The following is a 22,718-nucleotide window of genomic DNA, read 5'->3' as shown; positions in this document are numbered from 1 at the left end:
GTACCTGCCCTGGGAGTGTTTGATGGGACAGTGTGGAGGGAGCTTTACTCTGTATCTATCCCGTGCTGTACCTGCCCTGGGAGTGTTTGATGGGACAGTGTCGAGGGAGCTTCACCCGAGAATCAAGAACTGTGGGACATAATCCTAAAATTAGAGCTAGGCCATTCAAGAGCAAAATCATGAAGCACTTTTTCATACCGAGGGCAGTAGAAATCTGGAACTCTCTCCCCTGAAAGGCTATGGATGCGGGGGGGTCAATTGGCGATTTCAAGACGGAGATAGATCGATATTTGTGAGGTATCAAAAGATAAGTCGGGTAAATAGAGTTGAGGTGCAGATCAGCCGTGGTCTAATTGAATGGCGGAACGGGCTCGAGGGGCTGAATGGCCTCTCCCTGTTCCAAATGTTCCTATCCCTTCATTCCTCAGCAGGGGGGAGAGATGGCTTTGAGCCAGTGTCCTGGTATCTGGGGTACATTACCTTCCATTATTCGCGCGTGTGTGTGTGTGTTTGTATAAATCCATGGGGAGGGGTTCAGCCTTTACTTCACCCCGCTCTTCCCAAGGCTCCAGGGATCACACGTGCCAGGTCAAAGGGTGAGAATCACCGGGGCTGTGTTCTTTTTTTATTTTGTAATTTTTATTAACCCACGCCACTGCACCGACCGATAAGCCAAATTATAACCGCGCACCTTAAAAACGCACATCGTTTGCAAGTCGCATTTTCGAACTGTTGCTTCTCTTGCTCTCTCCCTCTCTCCCTCTCTCTCAGACGCAGATTTCCAGGCTTATTCAGGCTGACTATCTACAGTTCTTTTCCAGCAGGTAATGCTTACTTTTTTTTTTAAATCATCATTTTGTTTTTTTTTTTAAATCATCGTTTTGGGTTTTTTTTTATCATCGTTTTTTTTTTAATCATCGTTTTGTTTTTTTTTAATCATCGTTTTGGTTTTTTTTTGTTTTCTCTCGGCTCTTGTTTGCCGTGCCAGTCGCATAACTCGTCCCCGTGATGCACCGCTGCTTGTGTGTGATCATGTCACTCTTGTCTTGTTTTTTTTTTGTTGTTTGTTTATTTTTCCGCTGTGATCTTCGCTCCCTATTCCTAGGACTGGAGAGAGACGTGCGGAGGCCGAAGCGAAGGTAGCCATTTGGGAAGGTGTGCTGACGAGGGCCGCTCGATCGTTATTGTAACTTATGTTTTTTTTTTCTTTCGTCTACCTTCACCACGAGCACTTTCACTTGGGATGTGTAGCAATGCTCACCGGGTGTGTGGAAATGTTTTAGCAATATTTAAAAAAAAAATCCCCCGCACCATGTACAATGTTTGTTATATGCTATTTAATGAAGTGTTCGGTGTTGAATTCTTGACTGTCATGAAGAGGGGGGAGTGGGAGGGCCACTGCTGCTTCTGTCTGTTGAGGTTTATGTACAACCTCCCCCTTCAAAAAAAAATCCCTGTATGATCTGAAGTGTACATTGTAAATTCGTATGTTGTAAATATATGGTTGGGACTGGTATCCTGCTGCTTCTTATAGAATCTTTGTGCGGTTCAACAACAGCTACACGTATTCATACAGCACCTTTAACGTAACAAAGCGTCCCGAGGAGCAACCATCAGACAAAAACTGACACCGAGCCGCACAAGGAGATATTAGGACAGGTGACCGAAAGCTTGGTCAAAAAGGTAGGTTTTAAGGAGGGTCTTAAAGGAGGAGAGAGAGGTGGAGAGGCGGAGAGGTTTAGGGAGGGAATTCCAGAGCTCAGGGCCCAGGCAGCTGAAGGCACGGCCGCCAACGGTGGAGCGAAGGAAATCGGGGGATGCGCAAGAGGCCGGAATTGGAGGAGCGCAGGGATCTCGGAGGGCTGTCGGGCTGGAGGGAGGTAGGGAGGGGGCGAGGGCCGTGGAGGGATTTGAGAACAAGGGCGAGAATTTTAAACGCGAGGCGTTGCCGGACTGGGAGCCGATGTAGGTCAGTGAGCACAGGGGGTGATGGGTGAACGGGACTTGGTGCGAGTTAGGATACGGGGCAGCAGAGTGTTGGATGTGCTCAAGATTACGGAGGGTGCCAGGTGGGAGGCCGGCATGAATTTAGCTTGTAGGTTGTATTAAAAAGCACCCATACCTATTGCATTCAGCTGTGATCAGGGTTCAGTTCCTCGCTAAGCTCATTCACTTGGCTGAGTCGTTCGTTTTATTTTATTTTGGTGAGAGGACAGTTTCTCTTCGGATCGGAGAGGGGGTTAAGGACAGGGCTGAGAAATGGAAGAAGAGTCGTTGAATATTAAATAGGTGCAACAATCACATTTTATCGGGTGAGGCGAAGAGGAGAACTGGGAATCCGAAATAAATGCTGCAATAGAAAAAAGAAAGAACTTGCTATGGGACACCCTGATGGTATAAATGCGCTTTACAGCCAAACTACACTTTTGAAGTGTAGTCACTGTCATAATGTAGGAAACTCGGCAGCCAATTTGTGCACAGCAAGATCCCACAAACAGAAATGAGATAAATGACCAGATCATCTGTTTTTTAGTGACCTTGGTTGAGGGGTAAATATTGGCCCAGGACAACGGGGAGAACTCCCCCTGCTCTTCTTCGAAATAGTGGCCATGGGATTTTTTACGTCCACCTCAAAGGGCAGAAGGGGCCTCATTTTAACGTCTCATCCCAAAGAAGGCACCGCCGACAGTGCAGCACTCCCTCAGTATTGCACTGGGAATGTCAGCCTAGATTTTGTGCCCAAGTCTCTGGAGAGGGGCTTGAACCCAGGACTCACTGAGCCACGGCTGACACTTTTAATGACAATAAATGCACAGCAGGTCTGTTGGCATCTGAAAAGGGCTCAGGCAGGTTAATGTGTGGGGGAGACAAAAGTTCTGAAGAAGTCTACCCAAAGCATATAGCACATGAGTCAGTGACAAGAACAGACCTTTTGGTCAGTTCATTAATGCTCATCCCCTTAGTAATGCAACCTGCCTAGCCCAATTACCACTGTATTTTAATCTCTACTAGCGTCCTTAACCCCACAACCTCACCTCTCGACCTGTGAGCAAGAATTTTTCGATGAGTTGTTTTAAATATATTTTTAAATCACACTTCAGGAAGGATGTGAGGTAGCCTTGGAGAGTGATCTCGGGGATGAGGGACTTCAGTTACGTGGAGAGACTGGAGAATCTGGGATTGTTCTCCTTAGAACAGAGAAGGTTAAAAGGAGATTTAATAGAAGTGTTCAAAATTATGAAGGGTTTTGATAGAGTAAATAAGGAGAAACTGTTTCCACTGGCAGGAGGGTCAGTAACCAGAGGACAAAGATTTAAGATGATTGGCAAAAGAACCAGAGAGGGGAGATGAGGAGAATTTTTTTTACGCAGCGAGTTGTTATGATCTGGAATGTGCTGCCTGAAAGGGCGGTGGAAGCAGATTCAATAGTAACTTTCAAAAGGGAATTGGATAAATATTTGAAGGGGAAAAAATATGCACGGGCTATGGGGAAAGAGCAATGGGGAGTGGAACAAATGGGAGTGGCATGAAGGGCTGAATGGCCTCCTTCTGTGCCCTTATGATTCTATGACTAACAAAGTTTACCTCAAGTAAAACTTATGGCCGGAAATTTCCTCTGAGACGGTCCACGCATGTAGGCGGAGTTTCGGTGGAACGGGTGCAGCTCCAAGGAAGTTTCCCTCCAGTTCCCAGGATCAAGATTTATCTAACGCAGTGGGACTAAATGAAAATTGCCACTGGAATTCTCTGGGATTATACACAATGGAACAAGGAGTGTATGGAGCTGCGGAGAATGTTTTTGAATAAACCACAATCTTGTGCTGCTTCGGAACTCAACGTCCTATTATTGATTTCTGTCTTTCCTTCTGGAACACTATGGCTTCCTAAAAAAAAGCACCAGTAATATATTTATTTTTATATGATTCCTTGAAGGTTCACGGCCATTTGCGACCTCTGACTGTATTTGAGTCCTCTTCCAGCAGATCCATGGCAATATAAACAAAATGGTACAGTTTTAAAGGGGGGTTCAGGAACAGAGAGATGTGGGGGTTCGTGTAGACCAATCTTTGAAGGTGGCAGGACAGGTTGAGACGGTTGAGAAATCCTTGGCTTTATAAACATAGGCGTAGAGTACCAAAGCAAGGAAGTTGTGCTAAACCTTTATAAATCACTGGTTAGGCCTCAGCTGGAGTATTGTGTCCAATTCTGGGCACCGCACTTTAGGAAGGATGTCAAGGCTTTGGAATGAGTGCAGAGGAGATTTACTAGAATGGTACCAGGGATGAGGGACTTCAGTTATGGAGAAGCTGGGGTTGCTCTCCTTAGAGCAGAGGTGAAGTGGAGATTTAATAGAGGCGTTCAAATTTATGAGGGGTTTTGACAGAATAAATAAGGAGAAACTGTTTCCAGTGGCAGGAGGATTAGTGACCAGAGGACACAGATTTAAGGTAATTGGCAAAAGAACCAGAGGGGGAGATGAGGAAATATTTTTTAAGCAGCGAGTTGTTACGACCTGGAATGCGCTGCCTGAAAGGTGGAAGCAGATTCAATAATAACTTTCAAAAGGGAATTGGATAAATACTTGAAAAGGAGAAATTTGCAGGGCTATGGGGAAAGAGCAGAGGGAGTGGGACTAATTGGATAGCTCTTTCAAAAGTACGATGGGCTGAATGGTCATTCTGTGATTCTGTCCAGGATTCTCCTAACTTACTAAACTTCCCGAAGGGCCCACTGTTCTTTCCCAGGACCTCCAAACTGTGGGACTTACCTCTGACGGTCTTCCTTTCCCCCCTTACAACCTGCAGTCTTGTTAAAACCCAGTCCTACCATCAAATAATTGGATTACCTGGTCTGCTGTCTTCAGAGGTGCCTTTCCTTCCTGTTCCATTTGTCTCAATAATCAGGGCTAGTCCTCGATCCAAACAAGTTCCATGATGCCAGCTTGGTCGCTGCTCAACAGCAAAACACCCAACTTCCCGCTCTAGTGTCCGGATATTGACACTACACCCACCCTTTGCGCCCCCCCCCCCCCCCCCGAGATTCGCAAGGTATTCTGACCATTTTATAACCCCCCCGTCTGTGAACTTCCTTCAGATACAAATTTATTTTTCTCTATTTTGTAACCTTTGGCTCAATATCCCGTGTTATTAATATTCAGGATTGTTTTATGTACATCAGAGGTCTTCTTAACCATTTTTTAAAAAAACATTCATTCTTGGAATATGGGCGTCGCTGGCGAGGCCGGCATTTATTGCCCATCCCTAATTGCCCTTGAGAAGGTGGTGGTGAGCCGCCTTCTTGAACCGCTGCAGTCCGTGTGGTGACGGTTCTCCCACAGTGCTGTTAGGAAGGGAGTTCCAGGATTTTGACCCAGCGACGATGAAGGAACGGCGATATATTTCCAAGTCGGGATGGTGTGTGACTTGGAGGGGAACGTGCAGGTGGTGTTGTTCCCATGTGCCTGCTGCCCTTGTCCTTCTAGGTGGTGGAGGTCGCGGGTTTGGGAGGTGCTGCCGAAGAAGCCTTGGTGGTGCCTTGCATTAGGTTGGCCCTTCATCTCATCTGCCCAATTTGGAAAAAAATGAGACATCCAAGAGCAGTAAACTGCTCTGACCATGAGTGTGCTGGATCCAAACCCCAGCTCTGATTTTCCCATAGGTGTAGATGTTGGCATTTTTTTTTAACCACCTGTTCTGCTATGTTCCCACTCCATGCGTTTTCTGTGTTTTATTAAATCTGGCTAACTCCCTTGTGGGGGAGTCCAAAACTAGAGCCCATAAATATAAGATAGTCACTAATAAATCCAATAGGGAATTCAGGAGAAACTTCTTTACCCAGAGAGTGGTGAGAATGTGGAACTCGCTACCACAAGGAGTGGTTGAGGCGAATAACATAGATGCATTGAAGGGGAAGCTCAATAAACACATGAGGGAGAAAGGAATAGAAGGATATCCTGATAGGGTGAGTTGAAGTAGGGAGGGAGGAGGCCCGTGTGGAGCATAAACACCGGCATAGACCAGTTGGGCCGAATGGCCTGTTTCTGTGCTGTAAATTGTGTGTATTTCCCCTGATGGCCCAGTTGTAAATGAACTACTGAGCCGTACAGACCCAGCACTGATCCCTGCTTTGTACAAAGTTAGTTAATCTCAGCCAGGGCTTGGGCAAAGGTGGGGGGCACAAGTAGCTTCCCCTGGAGAATGGGGCGAAAAAAATCACTTGATTGCTGGCCTAGAAACCCCTGGTGAAGTGCACGTGTGTACATGCGTGTGCTTGTGTATCCGTGTGTCTGTCTGCTTTGGGGTTGAGGCGGGAGGGAGCTGTAAAGTCTTCTGCGGCAGTGTATGATGATATGTTTATGACCCCCCCCCCTCCCCCCCGACAACCCCCCAGGCTATGATTCCACGTATCTTCAGCGGGAAGAGAACAGACAAGAGAGAGGGAAATCCATGAACGTGACACCAGAGCCTTTTTTTGCGATTTGCACAGACCTCACAAACAAACTTTATTCACATCAATATACAAAATTAAATTCAGTTTCTTTTAGAAATTTTCTCTGAAGATTTGTAATGAGATGCTGCAGCTGAAGGTTTTGGCCACGAGCTCGAGACGTCACAAAGCAGCATTTTTATTTATTTTTTTAAAACAGAGTAACACATCAGTTTCAGGGATGAGCGTTCACTGGATTCGATTTCTGTCTCAACCTTAACCTTGGGAGTGCTGAAACTGATTGGAGACCTGTTAGGTATGTTTCCGATTTGGGAAACGAGCGGGCTTCCCTTTAACCCCGCCCAACCCCCGCCCTCAAAGGCCAAACCGAAGATGCTGTTCGCTGGTGCGTTCCGACAGCATCTCGCAGGAAAGTGTCACTGAAGAGTCGCTCAGCAAACAGGCCCCATCAGCCGGTCAGCGCTGCCTCACCCAGTGACCGCAGTGCGAGAGGCTGTTGCTGCGAAAGAGCTGGCTGCACCTGAACTACGCAGGGCGGGACGCTGAAGTTAAAGGGGGAAAGCGACGCCCCCTCGAGCAGAACAGACGACAAGCCACATGTCATAAGAACATAAGAAATAGGAGCAGGAGCAGGCCATTCGGCCCCTCGAGCCTGCTCCGCCATTCAATAAGATCATGGCTGATCTGATCCTAACCTCAAATCTAAATTCATGTCCAATTTCCTGCCCGCTCCCCGTAACCCCTAATTCCCTTTACTTCTGGGAAACTGTCTATTTCTGTTTTAAATTTATTTAATGATGTAGCTTCCACAGCTTCCTGGGGCAGCAAATTCCACAGACCTACTACCCTCTGAGTGAAGAAGTTTCTCCTCATCTCAGTTTTGAAAGAGCAGCCCCTTATTCTAAGATTATGCCCCCTCGTTCTAGTTTCACCCATCCTTGGGAACATCCTTACCGCATCCACCCGATCAAGCCCCTTCACAATCTTATATGTTTCAATAAGATCGCCTCTCATTCTTCTGAGCTCCAATGAGTAGAGTCCCAATCTACTCAACCTCTCCTCATATGTCCGCCCCCTCATCCCCGGGACATCTGCTGCACATTGGTGTCACAAACACCTGACTAATGTGACACGTTCCCCTTTGTTGTGAAAGTATTGATTCAATGTGTGTTAGGTCGTCATTTGTTGTATTTAAAGGTACTGTTAATAGTTCCCCTTCTGTTACTGTTCAGATTAATGATCCCATCCTCATCCTCTCAGTTCAGACTCTCCGAAAGCCTATTCTGGAAGGTCTGTTCTCAAACCTTCGCAATAAGCTAGCGTTTGGTATCACACGGGTTTAAATGCTATCACCTCACTCGAGCCAATTTTAACCTTAACCTGCCCCTCGGGAAACTGACAGGATCGGGTGCGATGCTGCTTTTACACTCTGCCCGATTTCACTCTCCGTTAAAGTTGACAGGGGGGGGGGGGCGTAAAACCTGCGTTTCACCCGATCCCGTGGCATTCCCGCCCGGCGAGTCAGGTTAAAATTAGCCACGGGCCATTTAAAAATGGGTTTCGGCGCCCTGGAGGAGGGTGCGGGACACTGGGTAGCTCTTTCAGAGAGTCGGCACAGGCACGATGGGCCGAACGGCCTCCTTCTGTATCAATCTAACATGGAGCACTTGAGGCGAAAAGCACAGCTGCATTTAAGGGGCAGCTAGATAAATACACGAGGGAGAAAGGAATAGAAGGATAAGCTGCTAGGGTGAGATGAAGGGGGGAGGGAGGAGGCTCGTGTGGAGCATAAACACCGGCATAGACCTGTTGGGCCGATTGGCCTGTTTCTGTGCTATTCATTGTTCTACGTAACTGAGGAGTGTGCATGTCTGCAAATTTGATGATAATCGGCCTGATTGATGGGGGAGGAAGGAGACACTTTAAATTCTCAGTCCAAGCTAGTCCAGGCTCTGATTCTTGGTTCTCTGGTCCTACCCTCTGCATCTCTGGGCAGCGATCACCTCCAATGGACTGCGGTCAGGCCACCAATACATCCGTTGCCAAAGGACCTCCTGTTAACTGGGTGGGCACTCCCTCGAGTATACCTGCGGGCTGCCTAAATAAACACTCACCTGCCACACCGATGGGGTCTGACCTGCAATGAACGCACACGAGTTCACATTCCCAATTTCCTCTGCTGTCATTTTAAGGTAGAATTTATACTCGTGCAGCCAGTAACGCTCTACCGGGGGCGGGGGGTGGGGGTTGACTTTGTGCGACAGTGTAAAACAGGTGACAGCGGCTCGGCAGCCCATTTTATATCTCTCCCCATTTTTATTCCCATTGAATTCAATCGAGAGAGATGTAAAACAGGCTGCCCATTTGCTATCACCTGTTTAACACTATCGCATGAAGGCAGGGTCTAGTCCCCTATATTTCGCACTGTGTAAGGCAGAAAGTCCAATTTAAAAAATAACCATAAGGCTGTTAATCAGATGCTTTCCACGTATACACTATGCTTTCATTATATTGTATGCATATGTATGCATAATATATATTATATATATGTGTACATATAATATATGTGTATATAATATGTGTATGTAGAATATGTTACATGTGTGTAATATATATTGCATGCATGCATATATATGATATATACTATATACACGTGAATGTGTAATATATACCATATGTGTGTATGTAGAATATATCCTGTATGCGTGTATAATATATGTTTGTATAATGTATACCATATACACATGTGTATGTATAGTATATATACTTTATGCGTGTATGTATATGTACTATATGTATATAACAAATGTGTGTATTTGATATATGCATGTGTATGTATAATATATTCTGCATGTATATTATATCATGCGTTTATGTATATGTACTATATGAGTGTGTCTGTATAATATGCGTGTATGAATAATATATGCTACATGCATGTGTATGTATAATATATATTCTTTGCGTGTGTATATGTATTGTATGCATGTGTATGTATACTATATGTGTATGTACAATATATATTATATGCATGTGTATGTATAATATATATTTTATATATAAAGAGAAAGCCCCTCACAGAAATTTACTGCACTGCGTGTTGGTTTTCCAAGGCAAGACAGGAAACAAAACGCGTGACAGAAGATACGAGCACGGTACGGGCTGCGGGGGATCCATGGAGTACGAAGCAGTTTCGATGGCGGGCTTGGCGTGTCATCGAGCGGTGACGGTGAGTTCACTGAGGCAGAGCCTTCAGGATGGCATTCACTTCGCCCGCCACGGCCGTCAGTGCGAACTCGAACTGGTCCTGCGTGAAGAATAAAAAGGGGCTCGTTTAGAATCCGCACCTAACGTCTCCGTCTGTATGTCCTTTATTTACCGCCGGCGTCAGCCGTCGCTCAGTGGGTAGCGCTCTTGGCCTCTGAGTCAGAAGGTCGTGGGTTCGAGTCCTGCTCCAGTGACTCAAGCACATAAGCCAGGCCGACACAGCCAGTGCCAGTACCGCGGAAGGTGCGGCACTGTCGGAGTTACCGTCTTTCGGATGAGATGTTAAAAACCGAGGCCCCGTCAGCTGGACGTAAAAGATCCCACGGCCACTATTTCGAAGAAGAGCAGGGGAGTTCTCCCCGGTGTCCTGGGCCAATATTTAACCCTCAATCGACATCACTAAAAGACATCTGTTAATTTATCTCATTGCTGTTTGTGGGATCTTGCTGTGCGCTGCGTTTCCTACAACAGTGACTTCCCTTCAAAAGTACTTCATTGCCTATAAAACGCTTTGGGACGTCCTGAGGTCGTGAAATGTGCTTTATAAATGCAAGTCTTTCTTTTGTGTAGAGATAAACTTGCACTTTTATGACCTGTTACGTCTCTCAGAATCGTCCCAAGTGTTTTGCAAACAATTACAGCAGAGACTGTTATGTAGGAAAACTACACAGATGTGCAAGGTTGTGACTGTGGGCTCCTTTGCTTTCTGCCTTTCTGCACTCACTGTATAACTGAGTAAATAAGGAGAAACTGTTTCCACTGGCAGGAGGGTCGGTAACCAGAGGACACAGATTTAACATAATTGGCAAAGGAACCAGAGGGGAGATGAGAATTTTTTTTTACGCAGCGAGTTGTTATGATCTGGAATGCGCTGCCTGAAAGGGCGGTGGAAGCAGATTCAACAATAACTTTCAAAAGGGAATTGGATAAATAATTGAAAAAGAAAAATATGCAGGGCAAATGGGAAAGAACAAGGGGAGTGGGACTAATTGGATAGCTCTTTCAAAGAGTCGGCACAGGTACGATGGGCCGAACGGCCTCCTTCTGTGCTGTATCACTCTATGATATTGGTGCTCGCAAGCTTACTCTGTGGAGTTAATCTGATGATGTAGACTGTGGGTCAATAGGATAGCCCAGATATTGGTGCCTGGTGAGGGCGAGAGGAGGCCAAGAAATAAACCTCCACAGCAACCTCTAAAAGGACAGGCCAGGAACATAGGAACAGGAGTAGGCCATTCAGCCCCTCGTGCCTGCTCCGCCATTTGATAAGATCATGGCTGATCTGTGATCTAACTCCATATACCTGCCTTTGCCCCATATCCCTTAATACCTTTGGTTGGCAAAAAGCTATCTATCACAGATTTAAATTTAGCAATTGAGCTAGTATCAATTGCCGTTTGCGGAAGAGAGTTCCAAACTTCTACCACCCTTTGTGTGTAGAAATGTTTTCTAATCTCGCTCCTGAAAGGTCTGGCTCTAATTTTTAGACTGTGCCCCCTACTCCTAGAATCCCCAACCAGTGGAAATAGTTTCTCTCTATCCACCCTATCCGTTCCCCTTAATATCTTATAAACTTCGATCAGATCACCCCTTAACCTTTGCAACTCCAGAGAATACAACCCCAATTTGTGTAATCTCGCCTCGTAAATTAACCCTTAAAGTCTGGGTATCATTCTAGTAAACCTACGCTGCACTCCCTCCAAGGCCATTATGTCCTTCCGAGGATGCGGTGTCCAGAACTGCTCACAGTACTCCAGGTGCGGTCTAACCAGGGTTTTGTATAGCTGCAGCATAACTTCTGCCCCCTTGTACTCCAGTCCTCTCGATATAAAGGCCAGCATTCCATTAGCCTAATTGATTATTTTCTGCACCTGTTCATGACACTTCATTGACCTGTGTACCTGAACCCCTAAGTCCCTTTGGACAACGTCAATGGCTCTCATGCCAGCTCACTCTCAGTTTCCCACTCCTGCTAACGTTCAAAATGGAACAGACCTGCCTGCTATGGTTCTGAAAACTGCGGAAGCTGGACTAGTGGTGGAGCTCTGACAACTCCCAAACTCCAGCAGGGTTAAGACGTACCTTTGTGCACACCATGCCAGGCCTTTGGTCTCGTATGTGTTCTAGAGTAGCAGCGATATCTATCTCCTTAACACCTAGTGCACAAATCATAAACATACATGAAGAGACTGCAGGAGACAAAGGCGTTGCACCATTAACAGTGTGTTAATACGACATACCCACGTAAAACCAGTGTATTAATGCACACGACTTCTAGACCCAGTAACCTGCAATGGGGGTAATTCTGACTTCGGGTGACACTGATTCACCCACTGAAGCCAATGGAAATGAAAATGAGGAGAGATGTACAATGGGTGGCTGACACAAAATCGTCCGTTTTACACTCGCCCAACGTCAGAATTGCCCCCCAGTATGTAGAAAAAAATAAAGATGCTGGAAATCTGAAACAAATATTGTTGGAAACACTCAGGCAGTATTAAAAAAAATTATTATTAACTCTCGGGATGTGGGCGTCGCTGGCAAGGCCGGCATTTATTGCCCATCCCAAGTTGACCTGAGAAGGTGATGGTGGGTCTTCTCTCTGAGGGGCTTGCTAAGCCACTTCAGAGGACGGTTAAGAGTCAACCACGTTGGTGTGGGACTGGAGTCGGATATAGGACCAGACCGGGTAAGGACGGCAGGTTTCCTTTACTAAAGGGACTTCAGTGAACCAGTTGGGTTTTTACGACAATCCGACAGCTTCATGGTCCCTTTTGCTGATATGTAACACAAGAACATAAGAAATAGGAGCAGGAGTAGGCTATACGGCCCCTCAATCCTGCTCCGCCATTCAATAAGATCATGGCTGATCTTCCACCTCAACTCCACTTTCCCGCCCGATCCCCATATCCCTTGATTCCAAAAAATCTATCGATCTCAGTCTTGAATATACTCAATGATTGATAATCCACAGACCTCTGGGGTAGAGAATCCCAAAGATCTACAACCCTCTGAGTGAAGAAATTTCACCTCATCTCAGTCCTAAATGACTGACCCATTATCCTGAGACTATGCCCCCTAGTTCTAGACTCACCATCCAGGGGAAACAGCCTCTCAGCATTTACCCTGTCAAGCCCTCAGAATTTTATATGTTTCAATGAGATAGAATCATAGAAGTTTACAACATGGAAACAGGCCCTTCGGCCCAACATGTCCATGTCGCCCAGTTTATACCACTAAACTAGTCCCAGTTGCCTGCACTTGGCCCATATCCCTCTATACCCATCTTACCCATGTAACTGTCCAAATGCTTTTTAAAAGACAAAATTGTACCCGCCTCTACTACTGCCTCTGGCAGCTTGTTCCAGACACTCACCACCCTTTGAGTGAAAAAAATTGCCCCTCTGGACCCTTTTGTATCTCTCCCCTCTCACCTTAAATCTATGCCCCCTCGTTATAGACTCCCCTACCTTTGAGAAAAGATTTTGACTATCTACCTTATCTATGCCCCTCATTATTTTATAGACTTCTATAAGATCACCCCTTAACCTCCCAGTCTATCTAACCTCTCCCTATAAGTCAAACCATCAAGTCCCGGTAGCATCCTAGTAAATCTTTTCTGCACTCTTTCTAGTTTAATAGTATCCTTTCTATAGTAGGGTGACCAGAACTGTACACAGTATTCCAAGTGTGGCCTTACTAATGTCTTGTACAACTTCAACAAGACATCCCAACTCCTGTATTCAATGTTCTGACCAATGAAACCAAGCATGCCAAATGCCTTCTTCACCACCCTATCCACCTGTGACTCCACTTTCAAGGAGCTATGAACCTGTACTCCTAGATCTCTTTGTTCTATAACTCTCCCCAACGCCCTACCATTAACGGAGTAGGTCCTGGTCCGATTCGATCTACCAAAATGCATCACCTCACATTTATCTAAATTAAACTCCATCTGCCATTCATCGGCCCACTGGCCCAATTTATCAAGATCCCGTTGCAATCCTAGATAACCTTCTTCACTGTCCACAATGCCACCAATCTTGGTGTCATCTGCAAACTTACTAACCATTCCTCCTAAATTCTCATCCAAATCATTAATATAAATAACAAATAACAGCGGACCCAGCGCCGATCCCTGAGGCACATCGCTGGTCACAGGCCTCCAGTCTGAAAAACAACCCTCTACAACCACCCTCTGTCTTCTGTCGTCAAGCCAATTTTGTATCCAATTGGCTACCTCACCTTGGATCCCGTGAGATTTAACCTTATGTAACAACCTACCATGCGGTACCTTGTCAAAGGCTTTGCTGAAGTCCATGTAGACCACGTCTAATGCACAGCCCTCATCTATCTTCTTGGTTACCCCTTCAAAAAACTCAATCAAATCCGTGAGACATGATTTTCCTCTCACAAAACCATGCTGACTGTTCCTAATCAGTCCCTGCCTCTCCAAATGCCTGTAGATCCTGTCTCTCAGAATACCCTCTAACAACTTACCCACTACAGATGTCAGGCTCACCGGTCTGTAGTTCCCAGGCTTTTCCCTGCCGCTCTTAAACAAAGGCACAACATTTGCTACCCTCCAATCTTCAGGCACCTCACCTGTACCTGTCGATGATTCAAATATCTCTGCTAGGGGACCCGCAATTTCCTCCCTAACCTCCCATAACGTCCTGGGATACATTTCATCAGGTCCCGGAGATTTATCTACCTTGATGCGCGTTAAGACTTCCAGCACCTCCTTCTCTGTAATATGTACACTCCTTAAGACATCACTATTTATTTCCCCAATGAGATTACCTCTCATTCTTCTAAACTCCAGAGAGTATAGGCCCATTCTACTCAATCTCTCCTCGTGGGACAACCCTCTCATCCCATGAATTAATCTAGTGAACCTTCGTTGCACCCCCTCTAAGGCAAGTATATCCTTCCTTAGATAAGGAGACCAAAACTGTACACAGTACTCCAGGTGTGGTCTCACCAAAGCCCTGTACAACTGTAGTAAGACTTCCTTACTCTTGTACTCCAACCCCCTTACAATAAAGACCAACATGCCATTTGCCTTCCTAATTGCTTGCTATACCTGCATGTTAATGTTCTGTGTTTCGTGTACAAGGACACCCAAATTCCTCTGAACACCAACATTTAATAGTTTCTCAAAATTTAAAAAAATATTCTGTTTTTCTATTCTTCCTACCAAAGTGAATAACCTCACATTTCCCCACATTATACCAGATTTTTAAAAACTGAATCCAAATTCTCAAACAGCCCATGGTGGGATTTGAACTCATGTTCTCTGGATTTTTAGTTCAGGCCTCTGGATTATTGGTCCAGTAACATAACCACAAATACTCCCGTTAATGTTTCGGGGTAAAACTCTCTGTCAGAACTGGAAGATATCGCAGATGAACATCTTGTAAGAAGGAACAGAGCGAGGGAAAAAGAAACGGGGGAGGGGGGAAAGAAACGGAGTGGGGGGGGGGTAGGAAAGACCATACCGAAGAAAAATGAAAGAAGGATCTGTAAAATGATTAGATAGAGAACAGGAGATGGTTAAAGGACAGAAGTGATAATAGCATAAATGAAAAGGAGGCATGATGAGAGAACTAGAGAAATAAGAGACATAGATGAGACCCAGAGAATGTGTGAATAGTTAAAGCAGGTTATTTAAGTGGGGAGGCTATAGTGACCCAGGAGCCTGGTGGAAGAGAAAGGCAGGTTGACATCAGGGGCGCAGATCACAGCGGGGGGCAGTGGACTGATGGGGGAATCCCCATCCCAAACACAGACACGTCCCCTCTACACTGTCCCATCAAACACTCCCAGGGCAGGTACAGCACGGGTTAGATACAGAGTAAAGCTCCCTCTACACTGTCCCATCAAACACTCCCGGGGGAGGTACAGCACGGGTTAGATACAGAGTAAAGCTCCCTCTACACTGTCCCGTCAAACACTCCCAGGGCAGGTACAGCATGGGTTAGATACAGAGTAAAGCTCCCTCTACACTGTCCCGTCAAACACTCCCAGGGCAGGTACAGCACGGGGTTAGATACAGAGTAAAGCTCCCTCTACACTGTCCCATCAAACACTCCCAGGGCAGGTACAGGGTAGGTTAGATACAGAGTAAAGCTCCCTCTACACTGTCCCATCAAACACTCCCAGGGCAGGTACAGGGTAGGTTAGATACAGAGTAAAGCTCCCTCTACACTGTATCATCCCAGCTCATGTAAATGCACATTGTTTCCTCCCCTTTCCCTCCCATTAATGTCGCTGAACCGCAACCGCAGAAGATCATTGCCTACTGCACCAGTGGCCCTCTCCATCCCCTGTGTGGCCTCTCTGTCTGTGACACTGGATGATCAGGAGTTTACAGACACTTAGGGCTCAATTTGAAATGGTGGCGGGTTGGCAGTGGGGGCGGGAGGGTGGGGGATGGGTGGTGCGCGTGGCAAACCCGCATAAATAAAACTTACCTTTTCCGATGTGATCGCGATGTAATTGATGGTGATTAAAGTTCTTTCTGGGTTTCGCGCCTGGCAGCCCCTGATTGACAGGCTGGCTGCCGACAGGAGCTGCAACACCGAGATCGGTGGGGGGGGGGGGGGGGGGGAGAGAAAGAGAGAGAGCGAGACTTCATTCAGCGCTGGAACGGAAGATCGGTGGGGGGGAGGGGGGAAGATCGGGGAGGGGGGGGAGTGGATGATTGGGGGGGGCGGAGAGGGGAAGATTGGGGGGAAAGGGGAAAATCGGGGGGACATGGGGGGGAGAGTTGAAAATCGGGGGGACATGGGGGGGGAGAGGGGAAGATTGGCGGGAGAGGGGAAGATCGGGGGGAGAGGGGAAGATGGGAGGGACGGGGAAGATCGGGGGGAAAGGGGAAGATTGAGGGGACATGTGGGGGAGAGGGGAAGATCGGGGGGACATGGGGGGAGAGGGGAAGATTGAGGGGAGAGGGGAAGATGGGAAGGACGGGGAAGATCGGGGGGAAAGGGGAAGATTGGGGGGACATGGGGGGAGAGGGGAAGATTGGCGGGAGAGGGGAAGATTGAGGGGAGAGGGGAAGATTGAGGGGAGAGGGGAAGATTGAGGGGAGAGGGGAAGATGGGAAGGACGGGGAAGATCGGGGGGAAAGGGGAAGATTGGGGGGACATGTGGGGGAGAGGGGAAGATCGGGGGGACATGGGGGGGAGGGGGAAGATTGGCGGGAGAGGGGAAGATTGAGGGGAGAGGGGAAGATTGAGGGGAGAGGGGAAGATTGAGGGGAGAGGGGAAGATGGGAAGGACGGGGAAGATCGGGGGGAAAGGGGAAGATTGGGGGGACATGTGGGGGAGAGGGGAAGATCGGGGGGACATGGGGGGGAGGGGGAAGATTGGCGGGAGAGGGGAAGATCGGGGGAGAGGGGAAGATCGGGGGGAGAGGGGAAGATTGGGGGAACATGTGGGGGAGAGGGGAAGATCGGGGGGACATGGGGGGGAGGGGGAAGATTGGCGGGAGAGAGGAAGATCGGGGGAGAGGGGAAGATCGAGGGGAGAGGGGAAGATCGGGGAGAGGGGAAGATTGGCGGGAGAGGGGAAGATCGGGGGGAAAAGTGGGGGAGAGGGGAAGATCGGCGGGGCATGTGGGGGAGAGGGGAAGATCGGGGGGAGAGGGGAAGATCGGGGAGAGGGGAAGATTGGCGGGAGAGGGGAAGATCGGGGGGAAAAGTGGGGGAGAGGGGAAGATCGGGGGGGCATGTGGGGGAGAGGGGAAGATCAGGGGGAGAGGGGAAGATCAGGGGCAGAGGGGAAGATCGGGGGGAGAGGGGAAGATCGGGGGGAGAGGGGAAGATCGGGGGGAGAGGGGAAGATCGGGGAGAGGGGAAGATTGGCGGGAGAGGGGAAGATCGGGGGGATAAGTGGGGGAGAGGGGAAGATCGGGGGGCATGTGGGGGAGAGGGGAAGATCGGGGGGACATGTGGGGGAGAGGGGAAGATCGGGGGGACATGGGGGGAGAGGGGAAGATCAGGGGGAGAGGGGAAGATCAGGGGCAGAGGGGAAGATCGGGGGGAGAGGGGAAGATTGGGGGGAGAGGGGAAGATTGGGGGAACATCGGGCGGGGGGTAGAGGGGAAGATCGGAGAGGGACATCGGGGGCCGAGAGGGATATTGGAGAGGGAGAAATCGGACATCGGAGCAGGGTGGAAAGGTGGGTTGATTTTGTGTTTTAACTTTGTGCAATGGTTTTTTATTTAATTTATTTTGTTTATCTTTGCCTGATCCGGCCCTTCACACCTGCTTTCACCAGGCTTGAATCGGAAGCCGTGGGAAAGCCGCCCAGGTAAGTTACAAATCGTTCTAACTACCTAATCTGTCACAATTAAAGTGCCTTAAGTACCCCAATGAGGTGCATTTGGTTCTTTAATTTCCGGATTCGGGACGCCCGCGTGCACACGGGTGCGTCCGTGGGGAACTTGGAAGTCGGCGGGTTGGAGCCGGCTTCCGAACCCACTCTTTGCAATTTTCGCAGCCCCCCTCCCCCCCTCCGCCCTCAAGTTTAAAATTGAGCCTTTAGTCTGAGATGGGACAGGGATTCGCAGAACCAGGAAGGCCACTTGAGAAAGACCGCGGATTACCTTTGGACATTCTGTTGAGGACCATGTCGATTAAGGTGTACGTCCCAGTCCTTCCGGCTCCATCACTGCAAAATGAAGACAGTTGTGTCAGTCGCACGCTCGGGAGGCAGGTGTTTGCACACGTGTTGTGCTGTGAGTGGGTGCAAGTGAGAGCATCGTCACTGCGATCGCGAATGATGCTCGTTGGCAGCCCCCCCTAGCCCCTTGCCTTCCCCCATTCATTCATTCATTTAGCTCAAGGCACCTCTGGCCAGCGCTCCCTGACGCACCGCTCCACGCTGGGAGCGTCCGATCGAGGAATCGGCCCTACACTGTACATGGGTTATGGTCGGCAGTGCGCCATAGACTCTCTTACACGTAGAGCACAAAAAGCAAGGGAAGTTATGCTAAACCTTTATAAATCGCTGGTTGGGCCTCAGCTGGGTTGTTGTGTTCAATTCTGGGCACCGCACTTTAGGAAGGATGTCAAGGCCTTAGAGAGGGTGCAGAGGAGATTTACTAGAATGGTGCCAGGGATGAGGGACTTCAGTTACGTGGAGTGACTGGAGAAGTTGTTCTCCTTAGAACAGAGAAGGTTAAGGGGAGATTTAATAGAGGTGTTCAAAATTATAGAATCACTGAATGGTCACAGCACAGAAGGAGGCCATTCGGCCCATTGAGGCCCGTGCCGGCTCTTTGTAAGAGCAATCCAGTTAGTCGCATTTCCCCGCTCTTTCCCCGCAGCCCTGCAAATTTTTTTCCATTCAAGTATTTATCCAATTCCTTTCCTTCGGAACGGCGTCCGCCTATCTCTGACCCATGACCCAATGGACCGAATAGCCTCCTCCTGTGCTGGTCAATTCTATGATCCGACCATGCAGCACTCCCTGAGTATCGCACTGGGAGTGTCAGCCCAGATATAATGTGCTCAGGCCTCTGGGGTGAGCTTCTGACCTCCTGACTCAGAGACGAGCGCGCTGCCCACGTGAGGCCACGGCCGACACCCTCCTGCGTGACGTTCCTCTTTGGGACTTTTTGTTACGCTAAAGGGACCAGATCCAAATGCAAGTTGCCGTTGAGTCACTAGGTGGCGGTCAGCAGTGGGGGCCCTCGCTGATTCTTCCCTTCCTAACGCAGGGGTAGCGGAAACCAAATCTAATGTCCCCAGCATAGGAACATAGGAACAGGAGTAGGCCATTCAGCCCCTCGTGCCTGCTCCGCCATTTGATAAGATCATGGCTGATCTGTGATCTAACTCCATATACCTGCCTTTGGCCCATAATCCCTTAATACCTTTGGTTGCCAAAAAGCTATCTATCTCAGATTTAAATTTAGCAATTGAGCTAGTATCAATTGCCGTTTGCGGAAGAGAGTTCCAAACTTCTACAACCCTTTGTGTGTAGAAATGTTTTCTAATCTCACTCCTGAAAGGTCTGGCTCTAGTTTTTAGACCGTGCCCCCTACTCCTAAAATCCCCAACCAGCGGAAATAGTTTCTCTCTATCCACCCTATCCGTTCCCCTTAATATCTTATAAACTTCGATCAGATCACCCCTTAACCTTCGAAACTCTAGAGAATACAACCCCAATTTGTGTAATCTCTCCTCGTAACTTAACCCTTGAAGTCCGGGTATCATTCTAGTAAACCAACGCTGCACTCCCTCCAAGGCCAATATGTCCTTCCGATCCTTGCTGAGAGCAGGATCGAAGCTGCCGCCCTGTGTGAAGGGGGGATAAACCCGAGAAACGTGCAGGAGTTAAAGCTGGAAGGCGAGACTGGTCTCCCCGTCTCAATGCCGACTTTGCAGCCGTCGCCAAAGGGCAGACTTTGTGATGCGGGAGATATCTGGGCACGCTTTAGGGATGGAGCCAGCAGCCCAAAGCAGCCGCAGAAAGCGGTCGCCGCCCAACGACCTGTTCTCTGAGGCCCGTTTGGCCAAACGACAATGGACTTAACCTCCCAAAAGCAACGGTCAATTTGTTCAGCTGGTCACTGGAGGGCGCTGCCTTCCACTGAAAGCTCAAGCCCAGTTATCCTGATCGGGGCAAGGATTCTGCTGATGCCCCTCGAGTTTAGGACTCTACCTGAAGACCGCGCGCGATTGGTTTACTGACTCGGCACAATCCGCTCCCAGCCATCCAGCACACTGCACGCACAGTGTTGAGACTGAACTGCAATCTGAACCCCCTTTTAAAAAAAAAATGTTCTAAATTTAAAGATAATTGAACTTGAGAAGGACGGAGAACGAACTTCTAACGCAGCGAATGAGGGCTTTAGGTGCAGAGGGGGAAGGAGGTGCTAAGTGGCTTAGGGGTTCAGGTACATAGATCATTGACGTGTCATGAACAGGTGCAGAAAATCATCAATAAGGCTAATGGAATGCTGCCCTTTATATCTAGAGGACTGCAGTACAAGGGGGCAGAGGTTATGCTGCAGCTATACAAAACCCTGGTTAGACCGCACCTGGAGTACTGTGAGCAGTTCTGGGCACTGCACCTTCGGAAGGACATATTGGCCTTGGAGGGAGTGCAGCGTAGGTTTACTGGAATGATACCCGGACTTCAAGGGTTAAGTTACGAGGAGAGATTACACAAATTGGGGTTGTATTCTCTGGAGTTTCGAAGGTTAAGGGGTGATCTGATCGAAGTTTATAAGATATTAAGGGGAACGGATAGGGTGGATGGAGAGAAACTATTTCCGCTGGTTGGGGATTTTAGGAGTAGGGGGCACAGTCTAAAAATTAGAGCCAGACCTTTCAGGAGTGAGATTAGAAAACATTTCTACACACAAAGGGTGGTAGAAGTTTGGAACTCTCTTCCGCAAACGGCAATTGATACTAGCTCAATTGCTAAATTTAAATCTGAGATAGATAGCTTTTTGGCAACCAAAGTTATTATGGGATATGGGCCAAAGGCGGGTATATGGAGCTAGATCTGTCAGATCAGCCATGATCTTATCAAATGGCGGAGCAGGCACGAGGGGCTGAATGGCCTACTCCTGTTCCTAAACCAAGGAACTATAAACTAATCTATCAATTTTAAAACTTAAATAAAAAAAACATAAAATTTAAACAAAAGACTAACACTGAGCAGAGCATAAATAGAGCAGTGCGAGGAATCAGAAATCAAGGGAAAGTCAGAAGGTGATGCCAAGGAGGAGCGTCGAGGGTAAGTCAGTAAGTATTTAGTTCATTGGTTAGTGTCTTTAGTGGTAGGTTCGTGTTTTTTAGTGGTTAGTGTTTTAGTGTCAGATGAACAGCCTTAAAGCTAAACAGACAGTTTAAATAACTGTGAGCTAACATGGCAGGACAGCTGGGGCTCGTCGCCTGCATGTCCTGCACCATGTGGGAACTCCAGAACGCTTTGTGCGCCCTGGGAAACCACGTGTGCAGGAAGTGCCGCCAACTGCTCGAGCTCGGGCTCAGAGATCCTGAGCTTGAGGGGCGGCTGATGCCACTACGGTGCTATGGGCCAGCTGAGAGTTGCGTGGAAAGCACGTCTCAGGAGGTGGTCACCCCACACACAGCTACAGAGAGTTCAGGCGGGGAGGGAGTGGGTGACCACCAGGCAGACTAGGAGGAAGAGGAAGAGGCAGGCAGTGCTGGAATCCCCTGGGACTGTGGCACTCTCAAACCTTGTTGAACACCAGTGAGGGTGTTGACACCTCGGGGAAGTGCAGTCAGGAGCAAATCCGCGGCACCGTGGGAGACTCGGCTGCACAGGGGGGCACAAGAAATGCAGATGTTATAGGGATCCGATAGACAGGCGTTCCTGCAACTGCCAACATGAGTCCCACATGGTGTGTAGCCTCTCTGGTGCCAGCGTAAAGGACATCACTGAGAGGGGGCAGAACATTTTGAGGGGGGAAGGGGAACAGCCAGAAGTCGTGGTCCATGTGGGAACCAATGACATAGGAAGGAAAAAGGGTCGAGGTCCTGCAGTCAGAGTGTCAGGAGCTAGGGAGAAAGTTAAAAAGCAGGACCTCAAAGGTGGTGATCTCTGGATTACTCCCACTGCCACGCGCTAGTGAGTACAGGAATAGCAGGATAAGACAGGTTAATGCGTGGCTGGAGAAATGGTGCAGGAGGGAGGGCTTCAGATTCCTGGGGCATTGGGACCGGTTCTGGGGCAGGTGGGATCTGTTCAAGGTGGACGGGTTGCATCTCAACAGAGCTGGGACCAATGCCCTCGCGGGGAGGTTAATTGGTGCTGTGGGGGAGGGTTTAAACTGATTTGACGGGGGGATGGGCACCAGGATGAAACATTAGAGAGGAGAAACACGGTGCACAGAGGACCGGGAGGGACAAATAGCACTAGAATAATGAATAGTTCAGAAATAGGAGGGATCAGACAGGGGGGAAATGCGAGGCAGTCTAAGATGGGTTTAGAGTGCATGTGTGTAAATGCACGGA

General features: G+C 48.3%; 2 protein-coding genes across 6 annotated transcripts in view; one reads left to right on the top strand and one right to left on the bottom strand.

Annotated features, from left to right (window-relative positions):
- The window catches only part of dnajb2 (DnaJ heat shock protein family (Hsp40) member B2), a 58,614-nt gene extending 48,821 nt beyond the window's left edge, over positions 1 to 9,793 (top strand). For 3 of the 5 annotated variants that reach the window (XM_067987005.1, XM_067987004.1, XM_067987006.1), the window contains exon 10: positions 1,106 to 1,516. In XM_067987005.1, the coding sequence (XP_067843106.1) occupies positions 1,106 to 1,143 (38 nt within the window). In that variant the 3' untranslated portion in view covers positions 1,144 to 1,516. Of the gene's footprint in view, positions 1 to 771; positions 825 to 1,105; positions 1,517 to 9,560 lie in introns of those variants that run through there. The other 2 variants (XM_067987008.1, XM_067987007.1) reach the window with 2 other exon arrangements.
- Positions 9,528 to 22,718, bottom strand: part of LOC137323493 (receptor-type tyrosine-protein phosphatase-like N) — a 227,795-nt gene continuing 214,604 nt past the window's right edge. The window contains exons 21-23 of the mRNA XM_067987003.1: positions 18,329 to 18,393; positions 11,797 to 11,870; positions 9,528 to 9,754 (exon numbers count right to left, since the gene is read on the bottom strand). Coding sequence (XP_067843104.1) covers positions 9,683 to 9,754; positions 11,797 to 11,870; positions 18,329 to 18,393 — 211 coding nt within the window. The 3' untranslated portion in view covers positions 9,528 to 9,682. The remainder of the gene's footprint in view (positions 9,755 to 11,796; positions 11,871 to 18,328; positions 18,394 to 22,718) is intronic.

The sequence above is a fragment of the Heptranchias perlo genome, chromosome 7 (genome assembly GCF_035084215.1).
Source record: "Heptranchias perlo isolate sHepPer1 chromosome 7, sHepPer1.hap1, whole genome shotgun sequence".
NCBI lineage: Eukaryota > Metazoa > Chordata > Chondrichthyes > Hexanchiformes > Hexanchidae > Heptranchias > Heptranchias perlo.
Note: the sequence above shows the minus strand (reverse complement) of the source record. Positions and strands in the feature narration are given on the sequence as shown.